We start from the raw sequence: 24,175 nt of genomic DNA on the forward strand, positions 1-24,175 counted from the left end.
GCCTTTAGGCCCTCTGAGCCCACACAGTAGTTAGCAGCTACGTGATCTGAGAGTCTCACCCGGCTGTGTCTCCACGGAATCCAGGGTATCAGCTCGTGCCATGCTCCCACCACCCTTTGTGTAAACAAGTGCCTCCTGTCCTGATTGCAGGATCTCATCCATCGAAAGGAATCTTGTTCATCAACTAGAACTTGTTCATCTCAGGATCTCATCCAGCTGCGTCCGGGGCAGGGGTTCTTTACACAAAGGGTGATGAGAGGATGGCTCGGGCTGCCCAGACATGTTGTTAAAGCTGATTCAGGAAATGGCTGGATAAGATCCTGGAATATGATGGTAATATCGAAAGTTGAACACTGTCCTCCTATCTGTGACCTGTCTTAGAGTTGTGACCTAGTAATCTCAGGACCTCATCCACCTGTGCCTGGGGGGCAGGGGGGTTTACACAGAGGGTGGTGGAGTGTAAAACAAGCTGCCAAGCCATTTTGTTGAAGCCCATACCTTTCTTTCAGGAACTTGATTCATGAGATCTTGGAGATGAGCATGACAGTAATTCTACATGGGTTACAATATACAAATTATATACAACATAATTCTATACGGGCTGATGCGAGACCACTCTGCTCAGACAGATGCTGCAGATCAACACTGGATAACAAGGTGCTGTGAACTCAGCCTACTTTCCTCGTGGTCTTGCAGTTGTGTTCTGTTCTGAGTCACTTCTTATCATTCTGTACCATTCTCGCATTGATGACGTGTCTCTTTCGCGATCAGATCTGATATGCCGCGCTGATGAAGAGCAGACTGATGATCTGATTATCTGAGCAGCACTGCAGTGTGGTCTGAGCACACAGCTCTGTGGCACTCAAAGTGTTCCTGAAAGATCCAACATCTGCAGCTCATCTGTCTGCAATCACTCAAACGGTCCAGGTCAGGGCTGTCCAGTCCTGGTCCTGGAGGGGTCAGTGTGTCTGCAGCAGGGCTGTCCAGTCCTGGTCCTGGAGGGGTCAGTGTGTCTGCAGCAGGGCTGTCCAGTCCTGGTCCTGGAGGGGTCAGTTAGTGTGTCTGCAGCAGGGCTGTTCAGTCCTGGTCCTGGAGGGGTCAGTCAAGTGTGTCTGCAGCAGGGCTGTCCAGTCCTGGTCCTCAAGAGGCTCAGTTAGTGTGTCTGCAGCAGGACTGTCCAATCCTGGTCCTGGAGGGGTCAGTCAGTGTGTCTGCAGCAGTGCTGTCCAGATGCCGGTCATTGTGTCTGAAGTGGGGCTGGTCCTGGAGGGGTCGGTCTGTGTGTCTGCAGGTCAATTCAAAGCTGAAAGACACAAAAAGCTGTCAGAAGCAGGAAAATGTTTGAATTGGTCCTGATAAGCCTAAAAAATAAAAATGAACTTTCATGAGTCCAGATTCATAGTGACCTTTAATCCCTGAGTGAAGACACTAGAGCACTAAAGGACTGGAGACCAGGGCTGGAGAACAGTTTTTGCAGCTCCTGTCTCCTCTGGGTGTCTTTTCAGCTGAGCTCTCTGAGGTGCTGACTCAGACTCTTTGGTCTGTACTCTCTGGGCCCACTTGTTTTTGTGTACTTTTGTTTCCTGTGGGAGTGGTTTGTATCAAGGTATGTATATATATAAAATGCCACAAGGGTGTTTGATACAAGAGGAGGGAGAGTCGTCTTCTGTATCCTGCAAAAGTTGGGGTGGGTCAGTCTTCTGTGTCCAGCACTAGTTAGGGAGGGACTGTCCTCTGTGTCCAGCACTAGTTAGGGAGGGACTGTCCTCTGTGTCCAGCACTAGTTAGGGAGGGACTGTCCTCTGTGTCCAGCACTAGTTAGGAAGAACTGTCCTGTTTGCAGTGAGACGTTAGAAGAGTGAAGATGCTTTTCCTGCAGCTGCTGTTTGGGATCCTGATCCTGGACTCTGAAGGTAAGAGCAGAGCTATTCTACTACTGACTACTGTTCCTGCTTCTGTTAAAACGCATCACACTAATAATAAGCAAAACCACCTGGATGTTCCCAGTCTGGAAACATTCTGTCTGTAATCAGCACCACAGACCACTGTCTCCAGTGTCCATCTCTCCTCTGTCCAAGGGCTCTATACTGTTCAGTCAGGGTGTGAAGGAGGGACAGTGGTTCTGGATGACCGATCTCAAGACAGTTCTGTATTATCCCCTCTGTGTCTCTCCAGTGTCCAGCTCTCCTCTGTTCAGGGGCTCTATAGTGGTCAGTCAGGGTGTGACGGAGGGACAGTGGTCCTGCATGACTGATCTCTAGACTGTTCTGTATTATCCCCTCTGTGTCTCTCCAGTGTCCAGCTCTCCTCTGTCCAGGAGCTCTATAGTGGGAGGTCAGGAGGCACCGAAGGGAAAGTGGCCCTGGATTGCCTTTATTGAAATTATGAGGTTTCATAATAGAATTGAAAACTGCGATGGCACACTCATCAGTGATCAATGGGTTCTCTCTGCGGCCCACTGCTTTAACAAGTGAGTGTCCGTGTCTCACTGTTAGTGTTACCTGTCTCTCTGTCCTGACTGGCACTGGTACCTGTCTCTCTCTCCTAACTGTCGCTGTTACCTCTTTCTCTCCTGACTGTCACTGTTACCCATCTCTCTCTGGACTGTCAGTGTTACCTCTCTCTCTCCTGACTGGCCCTGTTACCTGTCTCTCTCCTGACTGCCAGCGTTACCTGTCTCTCTCTCTCCTGACTGTCGCTGTTACCTCTCTCTCTCCTGACTGGCACTGTTACCTGTCTAGCTGTCTCTCTCTCCTGACTGTCAGTGTTACCTGTCTCTCTCTCAGGACTGTTGCTTCATTGTTTGCTTTTGTAGACATGACAGACTGAGAGACTCCAAGGTGACTCTGGGCCGTTACCAGCTGTCGAAGCCCAGCAACAATGATTAGGTCTTCTCAATAAGGAATGTCATCGTTCACGGGAACTTCAGTGATATCATGACAGGGAACGACATCGCCGTGGTGGAGCTGGAGGGGACAGCGTCCCTCAATGGCTACGTCAAGCCTCTCGCCCCACAAAACCTGCACACAGACTTCACCAGAAACTCCAACTGCTGGCTGGTGGGCTGGGGCAACATGGACAGCAACGGTAGGTGATCCCAGGAGCTGCTGGGTAGGTGCCTCTCTGGCCACGGGAACATCGACAGCAATAGTAGGAGATCCCAGGGGGTGCTGGGTAAGTGTCTCTCTGGCCGGGGTAGCATCGGGAGGAAGGGCAGGTGATCCCAGAGGCTGCTTGGTACAGATGCAGCCATTCAAAGTGCGCGGTACAGACACGTACCGGAGGTAATTGGCTGCGGCGTCGCGCATCGTGACGCAAGATGACGCGGGGTACCGCGGTACGTGATTGGTTGACCGACAGGGGCACTCATGGTCCGTTGGTCTGTCGTAGAAAGATTTACAGTAAACGTCTTTACTGTGCCCGTTGTAGATATTGAATTCTACCACTGAAGGGAAATCTTAGTAGCTGAGCATTAAAAGAATAGGAGCATACTGTAACGCGTGTGAAGGCCATAAATGATATTAACTTTGGAACATAAACATACAGTATATGGCTGTTCTTGGTACTTTAAAGTAAAAAATACACACCAGTATTCCATTTCTCCCTTAACATTTTAAGCATCGAAGTCTTTAACTAAAGAGATACCGGAGTCAACAAGCATACTTTTAGAATTTGATTAATAGGGAAAATAATATGGAATCGCGTATCTAAAGAATTTAATAACGATATGATTATATTTGTGTACTGCGACAGGGCTGTGTAGGGCTGTTTCGCCTCCCTTTTCATGTGACTTCCCTTGTAGCCTACTGGTCTACATGCCTGACTAACAACTTGCAGGGTGTGTGTTCAAATCCAGCTGGTGCTGGACTTTTCTTTTAACAAACATTTCTTCGAAAAAATAGAATATCGATATTATGGACAATCAATTGACTTTTACATTTCAAAATATCACAACATGATCGATTTTAAGTCATTTTTGATAACAATGAATAGTCACCTTCCCTTCTGACAACGGTCCCTGCTTCTGCTTCCTGCTTCTATTGTGTGTGTGTGCAATAGAGTAAATTTTTATAGAGAAATGGAGGCTGGACAGTATGCGTTACAATATAAACATTTATATTGATTTAAATCGTGTTCTGATTTAAATCGCAAACGCGTGTTTAATTATATGTGTTTTTTAATCATAATCAGGCTAATGCAACATAAATTGATACAGTATCTTTGTCTTCTAAGTATCTTAATAAACTTTCAGCATAGCTTTCTACCCGTTTAGATTTATATTTCTTGGGATTTTGGGATCAAATGTGGAAGGATTAGATTGTAATCGTTTTTATTTGTCAAATACATGATTGTATTTCTGAATGTTATGTTACACCTACAGTAGTTCACTGCTTTAAATACATCGAATTAAGAAAGTTATGTGTAGCACTTTAGATCTTTTTTTCTGAACCAGGGAAAATCTGATCATGTTTCTCTATAACAATAATAAAAAACTTTATTTTACATAAAAGTGCTACACATAACTTTCTTAATTCGATGTATTTAAAGCAGTGAACTACTGCAGGTGTAACGTAACATTCAGAAATACAATCGAGAATAGTTCTGTGGTGTTTGTTTAGATGAAACGTTCCTAAAACGTATAACGTAACAAAATTAAAGACGATTTAAATCTGTAATCTTTCCACTTGTACTGTAAGTCATCGGAAAGTTTCTGCTTTGTGTAAGGATGGTATCAAAAGGCAATCTTAAGTGGTAAGAAAGCTGGGCTCAATGTATTTAAGGGACTTAAAAGTAAAAGGAGATGCTTCATATTACTTGACTAATTTTAAAAACTAAGTTATAAATGCAGACGCTCCCTCGACTTCTGCGTCTCTCTGCAGCGACCTAGCCCCGTGAGCTAAAGAGAGACCTCTCCACAGCCCACTAGCTGTGGTCCTGCTATCACAGGGAAGGGCGGTGACGTCACCCGCTCTGGTACGCCGGCTCTTACACACAGTGCTTGTCGGCCGTAAGCGTTACAATATCAAAATATACATACCCAACACTGATTGTACCCATCTGTCATGCAAATAAAACACCTTGAATTCAATTGAATTGAGGGAGATAGGGGGGGAGGGGGAGAGAGATAACCAGGACTCAAGGCAAATAAGATACACTCCACAGGCATTCACAACAGCAACATATGAAACGTTTGCACGTATAGTTAAGTTATTACTTGGTTTTCAAAGTGCAATGAAATACAATATTGTTGTTGTTGCTGTTCTTGTTGTTTTTATCCTGTAAAGCGTTTTGAGAAGCCACCTTTAAAGGCGATATATACTGTTAAAGCACTGATTCTTATGGAATGTGTTCCGCCGGGGATTCAAATTTTTTTTTTAATTGCGTATCTAAGGAAATCTCAGTATAACTTTGTTCATGAACAAACAGTGGCATGTTACATTATTATTAGTTTTTTTTGCTAACAACTTCCCCTGTAGCCTACTGGTCTATGTGCCTGACTAACAACTCGCAGGGTGTGTGTTCAAATCCAGCTGGTGCTGGACCTCTCTTTTAACAAACATTTCTTCGAAAAAATAGAATAGCGATATTATGGACAATCAATTGACTTTTATATTTCAAAATATCACAACATGATCGATTTTAAGTCATTTTTGATAACAATGAATAGTCACCTTCTTCCCTTCTGACAACGGTCCCTGCTTCTGCTTCCTGCTTCTATTGTGTGTGTGTGTGCAATAGAGTAAATTTTTATAGAGAAATGGAGGCTGGACAGTATGCGTTACAATATAAACATTTATATTGATTTAAATCGTGTTCTGATTTAAATCGCAAATGCGTGTTTAATTATATGTGTTTTTTAATCATAATCAGGCTAATGCAACATAAATTGATACAGTATCTTTGTCTTCTAAGTATCTTAATAAACTTTCAGCATAGCTTTCTACCCGTTTAGATTTATATTTCTTGGGATTTTGGGAACAAACGTGGAAGGATTAGATTGTAATAGTTTTTACTTGTCAAATACGTGATTGTATTTCTGAATGTTATGTTACACCTACAGTAGTTCACTGCTTTAAATACATCAAATTAAGAAAGTTATGTGTAGCACTTTAGATCTTTTTTTCTGAACCAGGGAAAATCTGATCATGTTTCTCTATAACAATAATAAAAAACTTTATTTTACATATCACCTTTAAAAGTGGCATCTCAAAGCAATACAGTAGATCGAAAAACAGTTAAAAGGGACCAAAGTAAATACCATACAAACGCAAACGTGTTTTTAATAAAATGCTTTTATTCATTCAGCAGTTTGTGAGAGGGACATCCAGCAGAGAGAGAGACACACCGGTTTCCATTGACAAAATTGTTTTTTTTTTTTCAATTCCTCTTGTCTAACAGGAATGTTTTGTTTGTGGACAGACTGTTAGACTAGAGGAAAAGAGTGCCTCCTTCTACGAAGCATTTCCTTGAACCAATCACAAATTCTTTTCCAAATGTGATCTGAGAGTCTCACCCGGCTGTGTCTCCACGGAATCCAGGGTATCAGCTCGTGCCATTCTCCCACCACCCTTTGTGTAAAGAAGTGCCTCCTGTCCTGATTGCAGGATCTCATCCATCGAAAGGAATCTTGTTCATCAACTAGAACTTGTTCATCTCAGGATCTCATCCAGCTGCGTCAGGGGCAGGGGTTCTTTACACAAAGGGTGATGAGAGGATGGCTCGGGCTGCCCAGACATGTAGTTAAAGCTGATTCAGGAAATGGCTGGATAAGATCCTGGAATATGATGGTAATATCGAAAGTTGAACACTGTCCTCCTATCTGTGACCTGTCTTATTAGAGTTGTGACCTAGTAATCTCAGGACCTCATCCACCTGTGCCTGGGGGGGGTATACACAGAGGGTGGTGGGAGTGTAAAACAAGCTGCCAAGCCATTTTGTTGAAGCCTATACCTTTCTTACAGGAACTTGATTCATGAGATCTTGGAGATGAGCATGACAGTAATTCTACATGGGTTACAATATACAAATTATATACAACATAATTCTATACGGGCTGATGCGAGACCACTCTGCTCAGACAGCTGCTGCAGATCAACACTGGATAACAAGGTGCTGTGAACTCGGCCTACTTTCCTCGTGGTCTTGCAGTTGTGTTCTGTTCTGAGTCACTTCTTATCATTCTGTACCATTCTCGCATTGATGACGTGTCTCTTTCGCGATCAGATCTGATATGCCGCGCTGATGAAGAGCAGACTGATGATCTGATTATCTGAGCAGCACTGCAGTGTGGTCTGAGCACACAGCTCTGTGGCACTCAAAGTGTTCCTGAAAGATCCAACATCTGCAGCTCATCTGTCTGCAATCACTCAAACGGTCCAGGTCAGGGCTGTCCAGTCCTGGTCCTGCAGGGGTCAGTGTGTCTGCAGCAGGGCTGTCCAGTCCTGGTCCTGGAGGGGTCAGTTAGTGTGTCTGCAGCAGGGCTGTCCAGTCCTGGTCCTGGAGGGGTCAGTCAAGTGTGTCTGCAGCAGGGCTGTCCCGTCCTGGTCCTCAAGAGGGTCAGTTAGTGTGTCTGCAGCAGGACTGTCCAATCCTGGTCCTGGAGGGGTCAGTTAGTGTGTCTGCAGCAGGCCAGTCCAGTCCTGGTCCTGGAAGGGTCAGTCAGTGTGTCTGCAGCAGTGCTGTCCAGATGCCGGTCATTGTGTCTGAAGTGGGGCTGGTCCTGGAGGGGTCGGTCTGTGTGTCTACAGGTCAATTCAAAGCTGAAAGACACAAAAAGCTGTCAGAAGCAGGAAAATGTTTGAATTTGTCCTGATAAGCCTAAAAAATAAAAATGAACTTTCATGAGTCCAGACTCACAGTGACCTTTAACCCCTGAGTGAAGACACTAGAGCACTAAAGGACTGGAGACCAGGGCTGGAGAACAGTTTTTGCAGCTCCTGTCTCCTCTGGGTGTCTTTTCAGCTGAGCTCTCTGAGGTGCTGACTCAGACTATGTGGTCTGTACTCTCTGGGCCCACTTGTTTTTGTGTACTTTTGTTTCCTGTGGGAGTGGTTTGTATCAAGGTATGTATATATATAAAATGCCACAAGGGTGTTTGATACAACAGGAGGGAGAGACGTCTTCTGTCTCCTGCAGTAGTTGGGGTGGGTCAGTCTTCTGTGTCCAGCACTAGTTAGGGAGGGACTGTCCTCTGTGTCCAGCACTAGTTAGGGAGGGACTGTCCTGTTTGCAGTGAGACGTTAGAAGAGTGAAGATGCTTTTCCTGCAGCTGCTGTTTGGGATCCTGATCCTGGACTCTGAAGGTAAGAGCAGAGCCCACAGACCACTGTCTCCTGTGTCCAAGGGGCTCTATAGTGGTCAGTCAGGGTGTGAAGGAGGGACAGTGGTCCTGCATGACTGATCTCTAGACTGTTCTGTATTATCCCCTCTGTCTCTCTCCAGTGTCCAGCTCTCCTCTGTCCAGGAGCTCTATAGTGGGAGGTCAGGAGGCACCGAAGGGAAAGTGGCCCTGGATTGCCTATATTGAAATTATGAGGTTTCATAATAAAACTGAAAACTGCGATGGCACCCTCATCAGTGATCACTGGGTTCTCTCTGCGGCCCACTGCTTTGACAAGTGAGTGTCTGTGTCTCACTGTTAGTGTTACCTGTCTCTCTGTCCTGACTGGCACTGTTACCTGTCTCTCTCTCCTAACTGTCACTGTTACCTCTCTCTCTCCTGACTGTCAGTGTTACCTGTCTCTCTCTCCTGACTGCCACTGTTACCTGTCTCTCTCTGGACTGTCAGTGTTACCTCTCTCTCTCTCCTGACTGGCCCTGTTACCTGTCTCTCTCCTGACTGCAAGCGTTACCTGTCTCTCTCTCTCTCCTGACTGTCGCTGTTACCTGTCTCTCTCTCCTGACTGTCGCTGTTACCTTTCTCTCTCCTGACTGGCACTGTTACCTGTCAATTCAATTCAAGGTGCTTTATTAGCATGACCGATGGGTACAATCAGTGTTGCCAAAGCAAATAAAAATAATAAAATTAACATGGAACAAAACAAAAAATAGAAGTAAAATAAAATCCACAGACATATTACAGACATTTACAACAAAGACATTTTATAAAATATTAAAATATACTGTAGGCGGCTGGAGCATTATTGGGAGACAGAATCACTGTTCCTCAGGCTGTGAGAGGAGATCACATACTGGGCTGCCAGATCAACTGAGTTCCCTCCTCTCTCTCCCAGTAGGATTGGGACCCGTTGTGACTCTGGCAGGTGTGGGAACTCTGAGATTAGATTTCTAAATTTCGGGAAGAATGTTTCTCTAATCCCAGAGTATCTGTCACAGTGCAGTAGGAAGTGCACCTCTGTCTCTATTTCTCCCCGCTGGCAGTGGGGGCACAGCCTGTCCTCTCTGGGCAGCCAGGTCTGCCTGTGTCGCCCAGTTTCTATGGCCAGGCTGTGGTCACTGAGCCTGTACTTCGTCAGGGTCTGTTTCTCTTTGTTATTTTTTATTTTGGTCAAATATTCAGCTAGTGTGTATTGTCTGTTTAGGGTTCTGTAGCATTCCAGTTTATGTTGTGTTTGTGTGTGTGTGTCCCAGTGTGTGAGATATTGCTGTTTGATCTGTGCTGTGATGTGGTTGAGTCTGGGTTGTGGTGCTCTAGCAGTGCTGTCCTGAGGCTGGTTAGTGTTGGTGTGGCTCAGGTCGGTGAGCCTCAGGACCAGCTGGCTCAGGGGGCTCTGTTTTGGGCTCAGCTCTTGGCTCAGCAGGGCTTTGTGGTGGTAGGAATTTTGGTCACTGTTTTTTAGGTGTAGCCAATACTTTAATATTCTTTTCTGTATGTTTATCAATAGTGGGTACTGGCCTAATTCGGCCCTGCACCCGTTGTTAGGAGTTTTTCTCTGCACACGGAGGATGTTTCTACAGATCTCCATGTGCAGAGTTTCTGTGGGGTGTTTGTCACATTGGGTGTAATCCTGGTCTGTGAGGGGACCCCACACTTCACTGCCGTATGGGGCAATGGGCTGGATTACACTTTGAAATATTTGGAGCCAGATTCTTGTTGGTGAGTTGATGTTGAAGAGCCTCCTTCTTATTGCGTAGAAAGCCCTGAGTGCCTTCTCCCTCAGTGCCTTCACTGCCAGGTCAAAACTCCCGGAAGAGCTGATGGTGAGACCGAGATATATGTAGCTGGATGTGTGCTCCAATGTGTTGTTGTTCAGTGTGAATTTGCACCTGTTTCCCTGAGGTCTGGCTTTCTTCTGGAAACCATAACTCTGGTCTTGTCCAGATTGACTGTCAGTGCCCAGGTCTGACAGTACTGCTCCAGCAGTGCCAGGTTCTGCTGCAGCCCCTGTTCTGTGGGCGACAGCAGGACCAGGTCATCTGCGTAGAGCCCGAACTTGATTTCTGTGTCAAGTAGTGTGAGACCAGGAGCTGAAGACTGCTCCAACATTCCTGCTAATTCGTTAATATAGATATTGAACAGTGTTGGGCTCAGGCTGCAGCCCTGTCTCACCCAGCGGCCTTAGGTGAAGAATTTAGTCCTTTTGTTTCCAATTTTCACTGCACATTTGCTCTCTGAATACATTGATTTAATGATGTTGTACACTTTGCCCCCTATGCCACTTTGGAGTAGTTTGTAAAACAATCTCTCATGCCGAATCGAGTCAAATGCTTTTTTGAAATCGACAAAGCAGGCAAAACTTTTTCCTTTGTGTTTTTGGTGGACGTGTTTGTCTATCAGTGTGTGCAGGGTGTAAATGTGATGAGATGTGCGGTGATCTGGCAAGAAGCCAATCTGACTTTTACTCAGGACATTGTGTAAGGAAAGGAAGGCCAGTATTCGTGTATTTTGGATACTGCAGAATACCTTCCCCAGGTTACTGTTCACACAGATGCCCCGGTAGTTGTTGGGATCGAGTTTTTCTCCACTCTTATAGATGGGCGTGATCAGTCCTTGGTTCCAGGCCTCGGGGAAACAACCAGCTGTCATGATGAGATTGAGGAGTTTGAGCAGGGCTTGTTGCAACTTTGGGCTGCTGCGTCTCAGCATCTCATTTATGACTCCATCATGGCCACAGGCTTTGCGTGGTCTGAGGGCCTGGAGTTTGTCCAGTAGCTCCTGCTCAGTGATTGGGGAGTCTAAGGGGTTTTGGTTGTCTTTGATAGCCAATTCCAAAATTTTGAGTTTTTCATAAATGGTGTTTTGGTCTGATTGATTTGTATTTGGGAGCTTTTCATAGAGATTTTCAAAGTATGTTTGCCAGATTGTTCCATTTTGGATGGCCAATTCTTCTGGTTTTGATTTGTTTAAGTTGTTCCACTTCTCCCAGAAACAGTTCTGATTTAGTGACTCCTCAATTTCTGCAAGTTGTTTGTTTATGTATGTGTTTCTTTTCTTTTTCAGCGTGTGTTTGTAAAGTTTTACCATGTCACAGTACCTGAGGCGCAGATCTGTGTTGTGTGGTTGTCTGTGTTTTTCATTTGAGATTTTTCGTAGTGCATTTCTGATGTTTTTGCACTCCGTATCAAACCACTTTTCTTTTGCTTTTGTTTTTTAGTAGTTTTTTGATTTAGTTGTTTTTAGCTTAGATTTTGATGCTAGTTTGTGGAATAGGTGATTTAGTTTTTGTGTGGCCAAGTTTATGCCTAATTTGTTGGTTTGATACGGAGTGTTTAGGAATGTGTCCATCAGTGTCTGAATTTCGTCATCGCCCAGTGCAGTTTGGTATCTGTCTAGGCTGTCTGTGTCCCATCTGTATGCCTGGTTAAGGTCATACAGCTGGCTGGGCTGTGTCAGTGTGTCTCTGTGCTGGTGTGCTCTCTTTATGTAGAGTGTGATCTGGCTGTGGTCGGAGAGGGGAGTTTGTGGCCTGACAGTGAAGGCACTGATACAGGAGGGTCCAGGTCGGTGATGGCGTAGTCCACCACACTGCTGCCCAGAGCTGAGCTGTAGGTGAACCTGCCTAGAGAGTCCCCTCTAGTCCTGCCGTTGACGATGTACAGGCCCAGCCCTTGACAGAGCTGGAGCAGCTCGCGCCCGGTGCTGTTGGCCGTGGTGTCATGGCTGCACCTGTGTGAGGTGACCGGTGTGTGGTACAGAGGGGATTGTCCGAATATGTGAGTGTTTCCCTGTGTGCTGGTGTAGTCTGCCAGTGTGCCTGTTCGTGCATTGAGGTCACCATAGAGCAGCACGTTTCCCTGGCCCTGGAAGTGACCGATCTCAGTGTGGAGACTGGGGAGAATTCCCTCACTGTAGTAGGGGGATTCTGAGGGCCGGATGTAGACAGCACACAGGAAGACCTCATTTTCTGTACAGATGGTATTTCTTTTGATTTTAAGCCAAACTCGTGACTCTATTTTCTTTACTAATTGTATGGAGTGACTGAGCTCCGCTCTGTACCACACAACGATCCCCCCAGAGTCTCTGTGATTTGGGGTTTTTTGACAGAGGGCACCATGATCTCCTTGTAGCCTGGGGGACAGTGGGTAGCCAAGTCTCCCCGACACCATGTCTCCTGTAGGATCATGATGTCTGTCTCCTTTACATCCTTGATAAATTCAGGATCAGTGCTCTTCAGCCCAAATGCTGATGAGCCCAGACCCTGAATGTTCTACATACTTATCGTTAGAGATCTCATTGTTATCGTTTGAGTTATCTTTGCAATTTGTTATTGTTTTTCTGGAACTGTATCAAATTAGTGTCGGACATTTACATCATCAACAGAAACAAGTATTGTGCTGGGTTTGTGTCTGTCGCTGTGGGTGATGGAAGTTCAGCTCATAAGCCGGGTGCAGATGAGGTTCAGGAGCTGCCGGATTTCTCCCAGCTCCAAACCGCTCAGGACCGCTGGTCTGGCCAAGGCTGCGGCGTAGCTGTGCAGGAGGGGCTCGGTCCGGCTCTACTGTTGTGCTGGGTGGGGAGGGGTTGTGGTTCAGGTCCAGTTCAGCTGCTGGTCTGGGTGAGGGGCATGGGGTGGGGCACTGGTTCTGGTCCTGTTCGGTTGTTGGTCTGGGTTGGAGGGCTGTAGGGTGGTGCTGGTTCTGTTCTTTGTGGGTTGAGCTGGTCTGGGTTGGGGGTGTGGGTGCTGGGGCGTTCCTCTGGTAGTCCTCCTGTTTCTCTCTGGGGTGCTGTTTGGGTGTCGGCCCAGTGTGGTGTCTTTCAGAGTTTTTGTGAAGAGTCCAATGGTCTGTTTTTTGAGATGTTTATGGTCGTGTAGATGCTGTGGTCCAAGGGTGGAGTGATGGACCAGGTAGACGTATGGGAGCATGGCGCAGCACCGTGAGATCTCAGCATTGATTCTCTGGATGGTGTGGTGCTGCTCGTCCTGTCTCGGCAGCAGGGTGGAGATGACAATTCGGGCGCGAGAGAACTCCTGTATGGCCCTCTCTGCCACTCTCCTGATGGACTGGGCCACCTGCTCCCTCTGGGTCCTCAGGTCGCTGGTGCCGGCGTGGATGATGATGTGCTGAGGGGCTCCCAGCACCGACCTGGACAGCAGCTGCAGGGCCTTCTCTGGACACCAGAGTTTTGCTGTTTGTAATCCCGGGAAAAGCCTGTGCTCATCGATGTACCTCCCGTTGGAGTCGATGGGAAGGGCTACTTCCATGCGTCTGCCTCTGGTGTCCAGTCTGCTGGAGGGGCGCTGTGCTGCCGGGCGGGGGGCTGCGTGAGGGGATGCAGTGTGTGAGGTGGAGGTGTTGGGTGGGGCCGGGTGTGTGTGTGGGTCACCCTGAGGTTTCGGCAAGGTGCATGTGCTTTTGGGCAGTGGAGTTGTGAGGGGATTTGGGGTGCCGGGGGGTGCAGTGGGTGTGGTGTTTGCTACGGTGGGGGTACTGGGTAAGTGGGAGTTGGTGGTGGGGGTTGTATGGGGTGTCAGGTTGTGTGTCAGGTTGTTCTGTCTCTCTCTCAGGACTGTTGCTTCATTGTTTGCTTTTGCAGACATGACAGACTGAGAGACTCCAAGGTGACTCTGGGCCGTTACCAGCTGTCGAAGCCCAGCAACAATGAGCAGGTCTTCTCAATGAGGAATGTCATCGTTCACGGGAACTTCGATGATAGCACGAAAGAGAACGACATCGCAGTGGTGGAGCTGGAGGGGAGAGCGTCCCTCAATGGCTACGTCAAGCCTCTCGCCCCACAAAACCTGCACACAGACTTCACCAGAAACACCAACTGCTGGCTGGTGGGCTGGGGCAACATGGACAGCAACGGTAGGTGATCCCAGGGGCTGCTGGGTAGGTGCCTCTCTGGCCAGGGGAACATCGACAGCAATAGTAGGAGATCCCAGGGGGTGCTGGGTAGGTGTCACTCTGGCCGGGGCAGCATCGGGAGGAAGGGCAGGTGATCCAAGAGGCTGCTTGGTAGGTGTACTTCTGGCCAGGGCAACTTCGACAGCAATGGTAGGTAATCCCAGGGGCTGCTGGGTATCATTTTTGTTTGGCACACAGTGTTTATTTAGTTACAATAGGGCAGACAGAGTATCCAGATTACTTTACATATCACCTAACAATCAAAAGAACATTTCAAATGTTCAATTCTAATTGTTCAAATCCATAAACTCAGAACGATAACATTTGAAGGTGCAGACTGGCTATAGTCTCAAAAATGTCTCCTGTGTCTGCAGTTCCCCTTCCAGAGCCCAGGACTCTGCGCAACGTGAACCTCCCTGTTCTGTCGAAGGAAGAGTGTGAGGATTACTGGCCAGTTAAAGATGGAATGGTCTGCGCTGGAAGTGGAGCAGTGGGAGGCTGCTATGTGAGTCATGGGGGGGCTGATGAACAGGACAGAGGGCTCTAGAGCTGCACAACAGAGGGATGAAGGACTGGGAAAGAGAGCTGTAGGGCTGTAGGACTGTAGGACAGATGGCAGTAGAGCTGAAGAGCTGTAGGGCAGAGGGCAGTAGAACATTAAAGATGTAGGATGGAGAGCTGTAGAGATGCAAGACTGTAGGACAGAGAGTTTTACACCTGTAGAGCTGTAAAATAGAGAGCTGCAGCATGAAGGATAGAGCTTTAGGACAGTAGGGCAAGGAGCTGTGAAGCTGGAGAGCTGTAGAAGGCTCTTCTACAGAAAGTAGGACAAATGGCTCTAGAGCTGTAAAGCTACAGGATGCAGAGCTCTGGAATAGAGGAGCTATGGGGCTGAACTGTAGGGCTTGGGCAGGGAAGAGCTGGATGGCTGTAGCACATGAGACCTGAAGCCCAGGGTGCGCTTTGCAGAAGAGAAAGGAAGACACAGCCCTCTTTGCCCCTGACAGCCTCTGTCCTTCTCTCCTCCTGTCTCCCTCTCCATCACTCTCTCTGCAGGGAGACTCTGGGGGTCCCCTGGTCTGTATGAACGCCGGTCACTGGGTCCAGGTGGGAGTGGTCAGCAACGGCCAGGCAAACTGCTCTCCTCCCTTGAAGCCCACTGTCTTCACCCAGGTCTCCAGCTACAGGAACTGGATCAAGAAAAAAACTGGTGTCTGAGGCTTCTGCTCTGACCTGCAGACAGCGCCCCCACCTGGCTGGGTGTGTCGCCTCATCCTCTGCTTTAACAATCTGATACTCTGCCTGCTGTGAGAGATCAGTTATCCTGCGACTCTGTCAACAGCTCAATAAAACTGCAAGCATTCAAAATCCTGGCCTGGATACTGAAGTTATTCACAGAGTAATCAGTGAGGATTGGGGTACACATAGAGAATAGGGTTCACTGTTAGACTGACAGGAATCAGTGAGGATAGGGGTACACCTGGAGAATGGGGTTCACTGTTGGACTGACAGGAATCAGTGAGGATTGGAGTGCACATGGAGAAGAGGGGTTCACTGTTGGACTGACAGAAATCAGCGAGGATTGTGGTACTGAATTATTAAGACTGTAGATAGATAGATACTTTATTGATCCCGTGAGGGAAATTGCAATGCAACAGCAGCTTAACACAGACACAGTGTAACGAATGATACAATAATACAACAATACAATCCATACAATACAATCAGTCCAGTGAGTGAGAATTGCACTAAGAAGAGTTGCTCACGGTCCAGAACACACAAAGAACAAACCAGAAACCTGAATTCTTTATTCTCTGGCACAGCTTTGGTGAGAGGAGTAATTATCCAGGCACACTTAGTTAAACAGATATTTATTACAATGACAGGACACCAACGACGCTACACATAGCATACAACACACACGTTACATTATGTACAGTATCTCAAAACAAGGCATTTCAGAGGCCAAAACCCAGGTCACCCAGAAATCCCCAGACTGCTACTAAGCACTAAACTCATAATATGCCTACAGAGGCCACACAAGAGATCAGCTGCCTACTAACTAAATACAATCCAACCTGCAGTTAAATCTCTCTGCACCCTGGGTGCCACAAGGTTAATGGGAGCCTATATCCCTCTCCATATAAATACACCCTATGTAGCGATGCGTTGGTCAGGACCCTGTGCAGATGGTATAATGGGAAGTGGAAACGGACATGGGGAGGAGACAACGAGGAACTGGGAAGGTTGACAAGCAGAGGGGGGCTAACTGTGCTCAGGTGCTCGGGTGATCAGGGAGGGGTGTGGCCATGGCGAACTAGTCCAAGGGGAAAATCCAGGGCGAAGACCAAGAATTCCAGAGCTGGGAGATTCATCCAAGACCAAAACAAGACAAGGCTTAAAAAACCGGAAGGGGATCTGGTGCGGGGACAGGGAGTCAAACCGGGGTAACGAGGCAAGGCACGCCGAGCCCCGGACTCAGATGGGCTATCCACTGGTAAGGATAGCGGGAGCACCAGTCTTAAATAAAGAGACAGAACAGGGGCCAGGTGGGTGTACTCAACTAAAATACGAAAGAGCTGGGAGACCCTTAAGAGGAGGGATTGCGATCGTGACACCCTCAGCAGGAAAGACGTTGTTTTATTCCCTGTCCCTGCACCTGATCCCCTTCCGGTCTCATAACTCTGCTCTCCTCACTGTCCCCCAAGCCTGTCTACACTCTGTGGGTGACAGGGCCTTCTCCTGTTATACCCCCAAGCTCTGGAACTCTCTGCCCAAGGATATCTTCTCTAAGCTCCTTCAAATCCAGACTCAAGAAAACCAGACTTCAGAAAAGCCTTTACTGAACTGGTTCCATTCTTCAACCTTCTGCTTTTCTAAGTACCACCATCCATGCTCTCCTCTGTATGTTGTATTTGTGTTTTATCTTGTGTATTATTTTTATTATTATTATTATTATTATTATTATTATTATTATTATTATTATTATTATTTTTATTTTTATTATATTGTCTGTTTTTGTCCTGCTTCTTCGCAATCAATAACCCATAATGCCCCTAGTTATGCTCAGGTAAACTTTACAGTTGTTTCTGCTCAAGGGACGCCCCCCCCCCGACCTCAGCAAACATCCTCTCTGCTTTGAAGTTAGAAATGTTTACCCTTCCAAGTGTCACAAACGTTATCTGAAATCTAAGAGACGCTTCTCAGTCACCTAAAGCTGTAACAGTGTTATGCACAGTTTTGGTGAATGGAAAACTTATTCTGTTCTGGGAGCAGAGCAAAGAGTTTCGTTCTTGGACTAGAGGAACTGAATCTCTTTAGTCTTGAATAGACTACGTTAAAAGGGAACTTGAACTATTCAAATTCCCCGAAGCCTTTGAGAAAGGCAAACCAGTGGACTTCTTCAGAATGACCAGCGCTATGCAGGCCAGAGGACAAGAGTCATTAAAGCCACCATCGAGAGGAACTTCTGCACCAAAGGATTGTGGGAGAGCAGAACAAGCCTCCCAGGGGCAAGTTTCCTTCAAAACTTCTTGATGTGTAATTTTTCAGTTCTCAGTAAGTATTAATTATTAATTTGTGTCAATACCTCAGGAAGCTGTTTCTTGAAAAAAGCCTGGGTACCTGAATGTCAGTAAAGTCATCAGCTCATTCATTCCTAGTGTCTCCAACAATCAGGCATCTTGTCGGATGCCTCGATCTTTTAATGACTTCTGATTCTCTTCCTATCCTTATTCTTACATATCCATGACATCTTACGTTCTTGTCTTGAGACAGTGTTTGGAGTTTCTGACGCTGTTCTGAAGTGGTTAAGCTTGTACCTTTCTGATCACCAACAGGTTGTCTCTTTGGGGGTTTGAGTTGTGAAGCTGGTTTTGTGAAGTCTGGGGGTTCCTCAGGGCTTGATACTGGGTCCCCTACTCTTCAGCAGTTAAATGTTGTGTTATCTGTGTTATCACTAACTGTGGCTGAAAAGCTGGTAAACAAATGTGTCTACTCCAGAATTCACTACTGTAATGCTCTACTCGCTGGAGTTGCTAAATCCACATTGAACAAACTCTAAACTCCAGTATGTCCAGAATTCGGCAGCCAGAATCCTGTCCAGGTCATGTGCAAGTGATCACATTACTCCTGTCCTGGAGTCCCTGCACTGGCTTCCTGTCATGTTTCATGTTGACTTCAAAATCCTCATGCTCACCGATAAGGCTCTGCATGGCTTGGCACCTCAGTACCTGTCTGAGCTACTATCGTCCTACTCCCCACTTCACAACCTTCACTCTTCTTATTCTGGTCTCCTGTCTGTCCCCCAAGATATTCTACACTCTGGGGGTGCCAGGGCCTACTCCTGTTGGGCTCCAAAGCACTTTCAAACTTAGACTTAAAACCTTCTTGTTCAGAGGAGATGTTCTGAATTATTATTATTATGACTTTCCTCCCATCTCCAGCTCACTGTCTTGTACAGAAGATGCGTGATTGATTAGAACTGGAACACAAGAGAAGTCACAAAAGAGGCCCGTTTGATAGTTCTTAGCTGATTGATCTCAGGATCTCGTCCAGCTATGTTTTGAAAGAAGCTGAGGATGGGCTTCAACCGGCATAGCTGGGCTGCTTGCTCCCCACCCCCACCACCCTTGGTGCGAAGACGTGCCTCCTGTTCTCAGGATTTTAATGTCCTTCCCTGTAGTTTCTATTTCTCTTCCCTGGCTTGTGGTTCAGTACATTTAACGGTGTCAATTTGTGAGATCCGTATGTACATGCCATCTCCCTGACCTTCTGTTTCTAGGAATCAGCTCGGCTGCTTGATCCCAGGATGGTTTAATGAAAAAAAAGGCTACAGGTTTTAACAACATGGCCGGCCAGTGCTGTTCCCTCTCCTAGCAGTGCGGCTGCTGACCTCCCAGCCCCGAGCGTGACACCGGTCTCTGATGACGCTGTGGTCTCGGCGTTTTGCTGACGTTGTGCAGGAGGGAGAGCTCTGTGGGTCGGGTCTCTGCAGCAGAGATGGTACGCAGATATCCGGGTCGCGTGGTTTCTGAGTGGGCTGGCCGAGACACACAGAGACATCCAGAGACAAACAGAGACACATGCAATCCTTCTGCAGCTGAGGCGAAACACTGGGCCTTCGATTTTGCAGGAACACAAGACGATTGCAAACGAGAGGAGGCCTTTAGGCCCTCTGAGCCCACAGAGTAGTTAGCAGCTACGTGATCTGAGAGTCTCACCCGGCTGTGTCTCCACGGAATCCAGGGTATCAGCTCGTGCCATTCTCCCACCACCCTTTGTGTAAACAAGTGCCTCCTGTCCTGATTGCAGGATCTCATCCATCGAAAGGAATCTTGTTCATCAACTAGAACTTGTTCATCTCAGGATCTCATCCAGCTGCGTCCGGGGGAGGGGTCTTTACACAAAGGGTGATGAGAGGATGGCTCGGGCTGCCCAGACATGTTGTTAAAGCTGATTCAGGAAATGGCTGGATAAGATCCTGGAATATGATGGTAATATCGAAAGTTGAACACTGTCCTCCTATCTGTGACCTGTCTTATTAGAGTTGTGACCTAGTAATCTCAGGACCTCATCCACCTGTGCCTGGGGGGGAGGGGGGTTTACACAGAGGGTGGTGAGAGTGTAAAACAAGCTGCCAAGCCATTTTGTTGAAGCCCATACCTTTCTTTCAGGAACTTGATTCACGAGATCTTGGAGATGAGCATGACAGTAATTCTACATGGGTTACAATATACAAATTATATACAACATAATTCTATACGGGCTGATGCGAGACCACTCTGCTCAGACAGCTGCTGCAGATCAACACTGGATAACAAGGTGCTGTGAACTCGGCCTACTTTCCTTGTGGTCTTGCAGTTGTGTTCTGTTCTGAGTCACTTCTTATCATTCTGTACCATTCTCGCATTGATGACGTGTCTCTTTCGCGATCAGATCTGATATGCCGCGCTGATGAAGAGCAGACTGATGATCTGATTAGCTGAGCAGCACTGCAGTGTGGTCTGAGCACACAGCTCTGTGGCACTCAAAGTGTTCCTGAAAGATCCAACATCTGCAGCTCATCTGTCTGCAATCACTCAGACGGTCCAGGTCAGGGCTGTCCAGTCCTGGTCCTGGAGGGGTCAGTGTGTCTGCAGCAGGGCTGTCCAGTCCTGGTCCTGGAGGGGTCGGTCAGTGTGTCTGCAGCAGGGCTGTCCAGTCCTGGTCCTGGAGGGGTCAGTCAGTGTGTCTGCAGCAGGGCTGTCCAGTTCTGGTCCTGGAGGGGTCAGTGTGTCTGCAGCAGGGCTGTCCAGTCCTGGTCCTGGAGGGGTGGGTCAGTGTGTCTGCAGCAGGGCTGTCCAGTCCTGGTCCTGGAGGGGTCAGTCAGTGTCTCTGCAGCAGGGCTGTCCAGTCCTGGTCCTGGAGGGGTCAGTCAGTGTGTCTGCAGCAGGGCAGTCCAGTCCTGGTCCTGGAGGGGTCAGTCAGTGTGTCTGCAGCAGGGCTGTCCAGTCCTGGTCCTGGAGGGGTCAGTCAGCATGTCTGAGTGAGGAGTGAGGAGTGAGGAACAGGAGTGAGAGTCGTCTTCTGTCTTCTGCAGTAGTTGGGGTGGGTCAGTCCTCTGTGTCCAGCACTAGTTAGGAGGGACCGTCCTGTTTGCACTGAGACGTTAGAAGAGTGAAGATGCTTTTCCTGCAGCTGCTGTTTGGGATCCTGATCCAGAACTCTGAAGGTAAGAGCAGAGCTATTCTACTACTGACTCTGTTGCTGCTCTTGTTCCTGCTTCTGTTAAAACTCATCACACTAATAATAAGCAAAACCACCTGGATGTTCCCAGTCTGGAATCATTCTGTCTGTAATCAGCACCACAGACCACTGTCTCCAGTGTCCATCTCTCCTCTGTCCAAGGGCTCTATACTGGTCAGTCAGGGTGTGAAGGAGGGACAGTGGTCCTGCATGACTGATCTCAAGACTGTTCTGTATTATCCCCTCTGTGTCTCTCCAGTGTCCAGCTCTCCTCTGTCCAGGAGCTCTATAGTGGGAGGTCAGGAGGCACCGAAGGGAAAGTGGCCCTAGATTGCCTATATTGAAATTATGAGGTTTTCATAATAGAATTGAAAACTGTGATGGCACCCTCATCAGTGATCACTGGGTTCTCTCTGCGGCCCACTGCTTTAACAAGTGAGTGTCTGTGTCTCACGGATTTCACACCTGAGTCTGTTTCTCATGGATTTTACACCTGAGTCTCTATCTCACTGATTTCATGCCTGAGTGTCTGTGTCTCACTGTTTTTATGCATGAGTCTCTTTGTCTCACGGATTTTATGCCTGAGTGTCTGTGTCTTACTGATTTCACGCCTGAGTCTCTGTGTCGCACTGATTTCACGCCTGAGTCTCTGTTTCACTGATTTTAAGCATGAGTCTCTGTGTCTCATGGATTTTACACCTGAGTCTCTGTGTCTCACTGATTTCAATCCTGAGTGTCTGTGCCTCACTGATTTCACACCTGAGCCTGTGTCTCACTGATTTTAAGCATGAGAATCTGTGTCTCGTGGGTTTTACACCTGAGTCTCTGTGTCTCACTGATTTCAATCCTGAGTGTCTGTGTCTCACTGATTTCATGCCTGAGTGTCTGTTGTTTGCTTTTCACCTGCTCTTGTTTCTTTCTCTACTGGAGGTCTGTCAATCTCCCTGTCATATCCTTGGTCCTTTAGCCTGTGCTGTCCTATTTGTGTGTGCATGTCTTTGTGTTTGTCCCTCTGTCTGTCCCTTTCTGTCTCTGCACCTGTCTCTCTTGTGACTTTCACAGTAACCTGTCTCTCTCTCTCAGCACTGTCACTGTTACTTTTCCATATCTTATGTATGTCAATGATACTTGTTTCACTCTCTCATGACCCATACTGCTACTCCTCTCTCCCAGGGTTGTCACTGCTACTTGTCTCTCTCTCTCTCCTGACTGACGCTGTTACCTGTCTCTCTCTCTCCTGACTGTCACTGCAACCTGTCTCTCTCTTCTGACTGTCGCTGTTACCTGTCTAGCTGTCTCTCTCTCCTGACTGTCAGTGTTACCTGTCTCTCTCTCAGGACTGTTGCTTCATTGTTTGCTTCTGCAGACATGACAGACTGAGAGACTCCAAGGTGACTCTGGGCCGTTACCAGCTGTCGAAGCCCAGCAACAATGAGCAGGTCTTCTCAATAAGGAATGTCATCGTTCACGGGAACTTCAGTGATATCATGACAGGGAACGACATCGCCGTGGTGGAGCTGGAGGGGAGAGCGTCCCTCAATGGCTACGTCAAGCCTCTCGCCCCACAAAACCTGCACACAGACTTCACCAGAAACTCCAACTGCTGGCTGGTGGGCTGGGGCAACATGGACAGCAACGGTAGGTGATCCCAGGGGCTGCTGGGTAGTTGTTTCCCTAGTTTCCCTTGTTTCCCTCTGCTTTTCCTAGTACCACCATACACGGTCTCCTCTGTGTGTTGTAACTGTGTTTTGTCTTGTGTATTCTTTTTATTTATTGTTGTTGTCATTCTGTAAAGCGCTTCGAGAAGCCACCTTTAAAGGCGCTATATAAAATAAAGTTTATTATTATTATTATTATTATTATTATTATTATTATTATTATTATTATTATTATTATTTAAAGACGCAGGCCATCTATTGTCCCAAAATCGTGTCCTGTGTCTGCAGTTCCCCTTCCAGAGCCCAGGACTCTGCGCAACGTGAACCTCCCTGTTCTGTCGAAGGAAGAGTGTGAGGATTACTGGCCAGTTAAAGATGGAATGGTCTGCGCTGGAAGAGGAGCAGTGGGAGGCTGTTATGTGAGTCACAGGGGCAACTGAAGACACAGTAGGACTTTAGGACAGAGAACTACAGCATCAGAGCAGCAGAGCTGTAGGACAGAGAGAAGTGGAGCTGTAGAGCTGTAGGACAGAGGGTAGTAGAGCTGTAGAGATGTACATCAGAGGGCAGTGGAGCTGTACGCTTGTAGGACTGAAAGTTGTAGAGCTGTAGGACTCAGGAGTGTAGGACATCAGGTCACAAAGCTGTTGGACCATAGAACACAGAACTGTAAAGGTGTAAGATGGTGAAATGTAGAACTGAGGGAGAGAGAGGCTTTTAGACTACAGGGCTGAGGGACTGTTGAGCAAGAGAAGGGAAGAGTTGGTTGGCTCTCTTTTCCCCTGACAGCTTCTCTCCTTCTCTCCCCCTGTCTCCCTCTCCATCACTCTCTCTGCAGGGTGACTCTGGGGGTCCCCTGGTCTGTGAGAAGGCCGGTCACTGGGTCCAGGTGGGATTGGTCAGCTATGGCCAGGCAAACTGCTCTCCTCCCTTGAAGCCCACTGTCTTCACTCAGGTCTCCAGCTACAGGAACTGGGTCAAGAAAAAAACTGGTGTCTGAGGCTTCTGCTCTGACCTGCAGACAGCGCCCCCACCTGGCTGGGTGTGTCGCCTCATCCTCTGCTTTAAGAATCTGATACTCTGCCTGCTGTGAGAGATCAGTTATCCTGCGACTCTGTCAACAGCTCAATAAAACTGCAAGCATTCAGACTCCTTGATTCATTTTTTTAGTGAAAAAGGTGGGACACTGAGGGACCAGGACAGACATCACACTGACCGACAAGGACAGACATCACACTGAGTGACCAGGACTTGCTCAACAATACTGTGATTTTCCTCTGCCTTCTGTGAGATTTGAAGTCCAGGAAACTCTGCTGCTCTGAGCTGAGCTGTGGTCTGCTCTTGAGAGAACGGCGTCTCTCGGGGCAGGACGAGCAGACCAGTGATAGATAGCACAGATACCGTAACTGTGTCAGGGGGCTGCGATCTGGCAGTCGGTCCTCTCTGTCTGCATTCTGCACTGATGTAGGAGGAGCTGTGAGAGTACAAGACTGTCACAAACTAGGTCACAAACTAGAGCAGTCCTTTCTGCCCATCTAGGCCCG

The 24,175-nt window shown here is 47.5% G+C and overlaps 2 protein-coding genes and 1 long non-coding RNA gene across 3 annotated transcripts; all 3 read left to right on the top strand.

Annotated features, from left to right (window-relative positions):
* The first annotated feature begins 1,630 nt into the window (after positions 1 to 1,630).
* LOC138238113 (uncharacterized) lies at positions 1,631 to 3,222 on the top strand. The gene is made up of 3 exons (XR_011189272.1): positions 1,631 to 1,913; positions 2,296 to 2,470; positions 2,816 to 3,222. It is a non-coding gene; the product is annotated as an uncharacterized lncRNA (long non-coding RNA).
* Positions 3,223 to 8,088: 4,866 nt separating this feature from the next.
* LOC138238101 (tryptase-like) lies at positions 8,089 to 15,615 on the top strand. The gene is made up of 5 exons (XM_069187983.1): positions 8,089 to 8,303; positions 8,443 to 8,617; positions 13,937 to 14,208; positions 14,622 to 14,752; positions 15,304 to 15,615. The coding sequence occupies exons 1-5, from the start codon at positions 8,255 to 8,257 to the stop codon at positions 15,463 to 15,465; spliced, it is 789 nt and encodes a 262-aa protein (XP_069044084.1). The 5' UTR covers positions 8,089 to 8,254; the 3' UTR covers positions 15,466 to 15,615.
* A 5,203-nt stretch (positions 15,616 to 20,818) lies between these two features.
* Positions 20,819 to 23,778, top strand: LOC138238111 (tryptase beta-2-like). The gene is made up of 5 exons (XM_069187996.1): positions 20,819 to 20,959; positions 21,233 to 21,408; positions 22,340 to 22,611; positions 22,920 to 23,050; positions 23,470 to 23,778. The coding sequence occupies exons 3-5, from the start codon at positions 22,461 to 22,463 to the stop codon at positions 23,629 to 23,631; spliced, it is 444 nt and encodes a 147-aa protein (XP_069044097.1). The 5' UTR covers positions 20,819 to 20,959; positions 21,233 to 21,408; positions 22,340 to 22,460; the 3' UTR covers positions 23,632 to 23,778.
* The last annotated feature ends 397 nt before the right edge of the window (positions 23,779 to 24,175 follow it).

The sequence above is a fragment of the Lepisosteus oculatus genome, chromosome 4 (assembly GCF_040954835.1).
Source record: "Lepisosteus oculatus isolate fLepOcu1 chromosome 4, fLepOcu1.hap2, whole genome shotgun sequence".
Taxonomy (NCBI): domain Eukaryota; kingdom Metazoa; phylum Chordata; class Actinopteri; order Semionotiformes; family Lepisosteidae; genus Lepisosteus; species Lepisosteus oculatus.

Bases quoted from the DNA above. Each gene is read 5' to 3' on its own strand.
- LOC138238101 (XM_069187983.1), top strand. From the start codon at position 8,255: ATGCTTTTCCTGCAGCTGCTGTTTGGGATCCTGATCCTGGACTCTGAA. The intron at 8,304-8,442 runs GTAAGAGCAGAG...GTCTCTCTCCAG, and splicing joins CCTGATCCTGGACTCTGAAG to TGTCCAGCTCTCCTCTGTCC. The intron at 14,753-15,303 runs GTGAGTCATGGG...CTCTCTCTGCAG, and splicing joins GAGCAGTGGGAGGCTGCTAT to GGAGACTCTGGGGGTCCCCT.
- LOC138238111 (XM_069187996.1), top strand. From the start codon at position 22,461: ATGACAGGGAACGACATCGCCGTGGTGGAGCTGGAGGGGAGAGCGTCC. The intron at 22,612-22,919 runs GTAGGTGATCCC...CTGTGTCTGCAG, and splicing joins GGGCAACATGGACAGCAACG to TTCCCCTTCCAGAGCCCAGG. The intron at 23,051-23,469 runs GTGAGTCACAGG...CTCTCTCTGCAG, and splicing joins GAGCAGTGGGAGGCTGTTAT to GGTGACTCTGGGGGTCCCCT.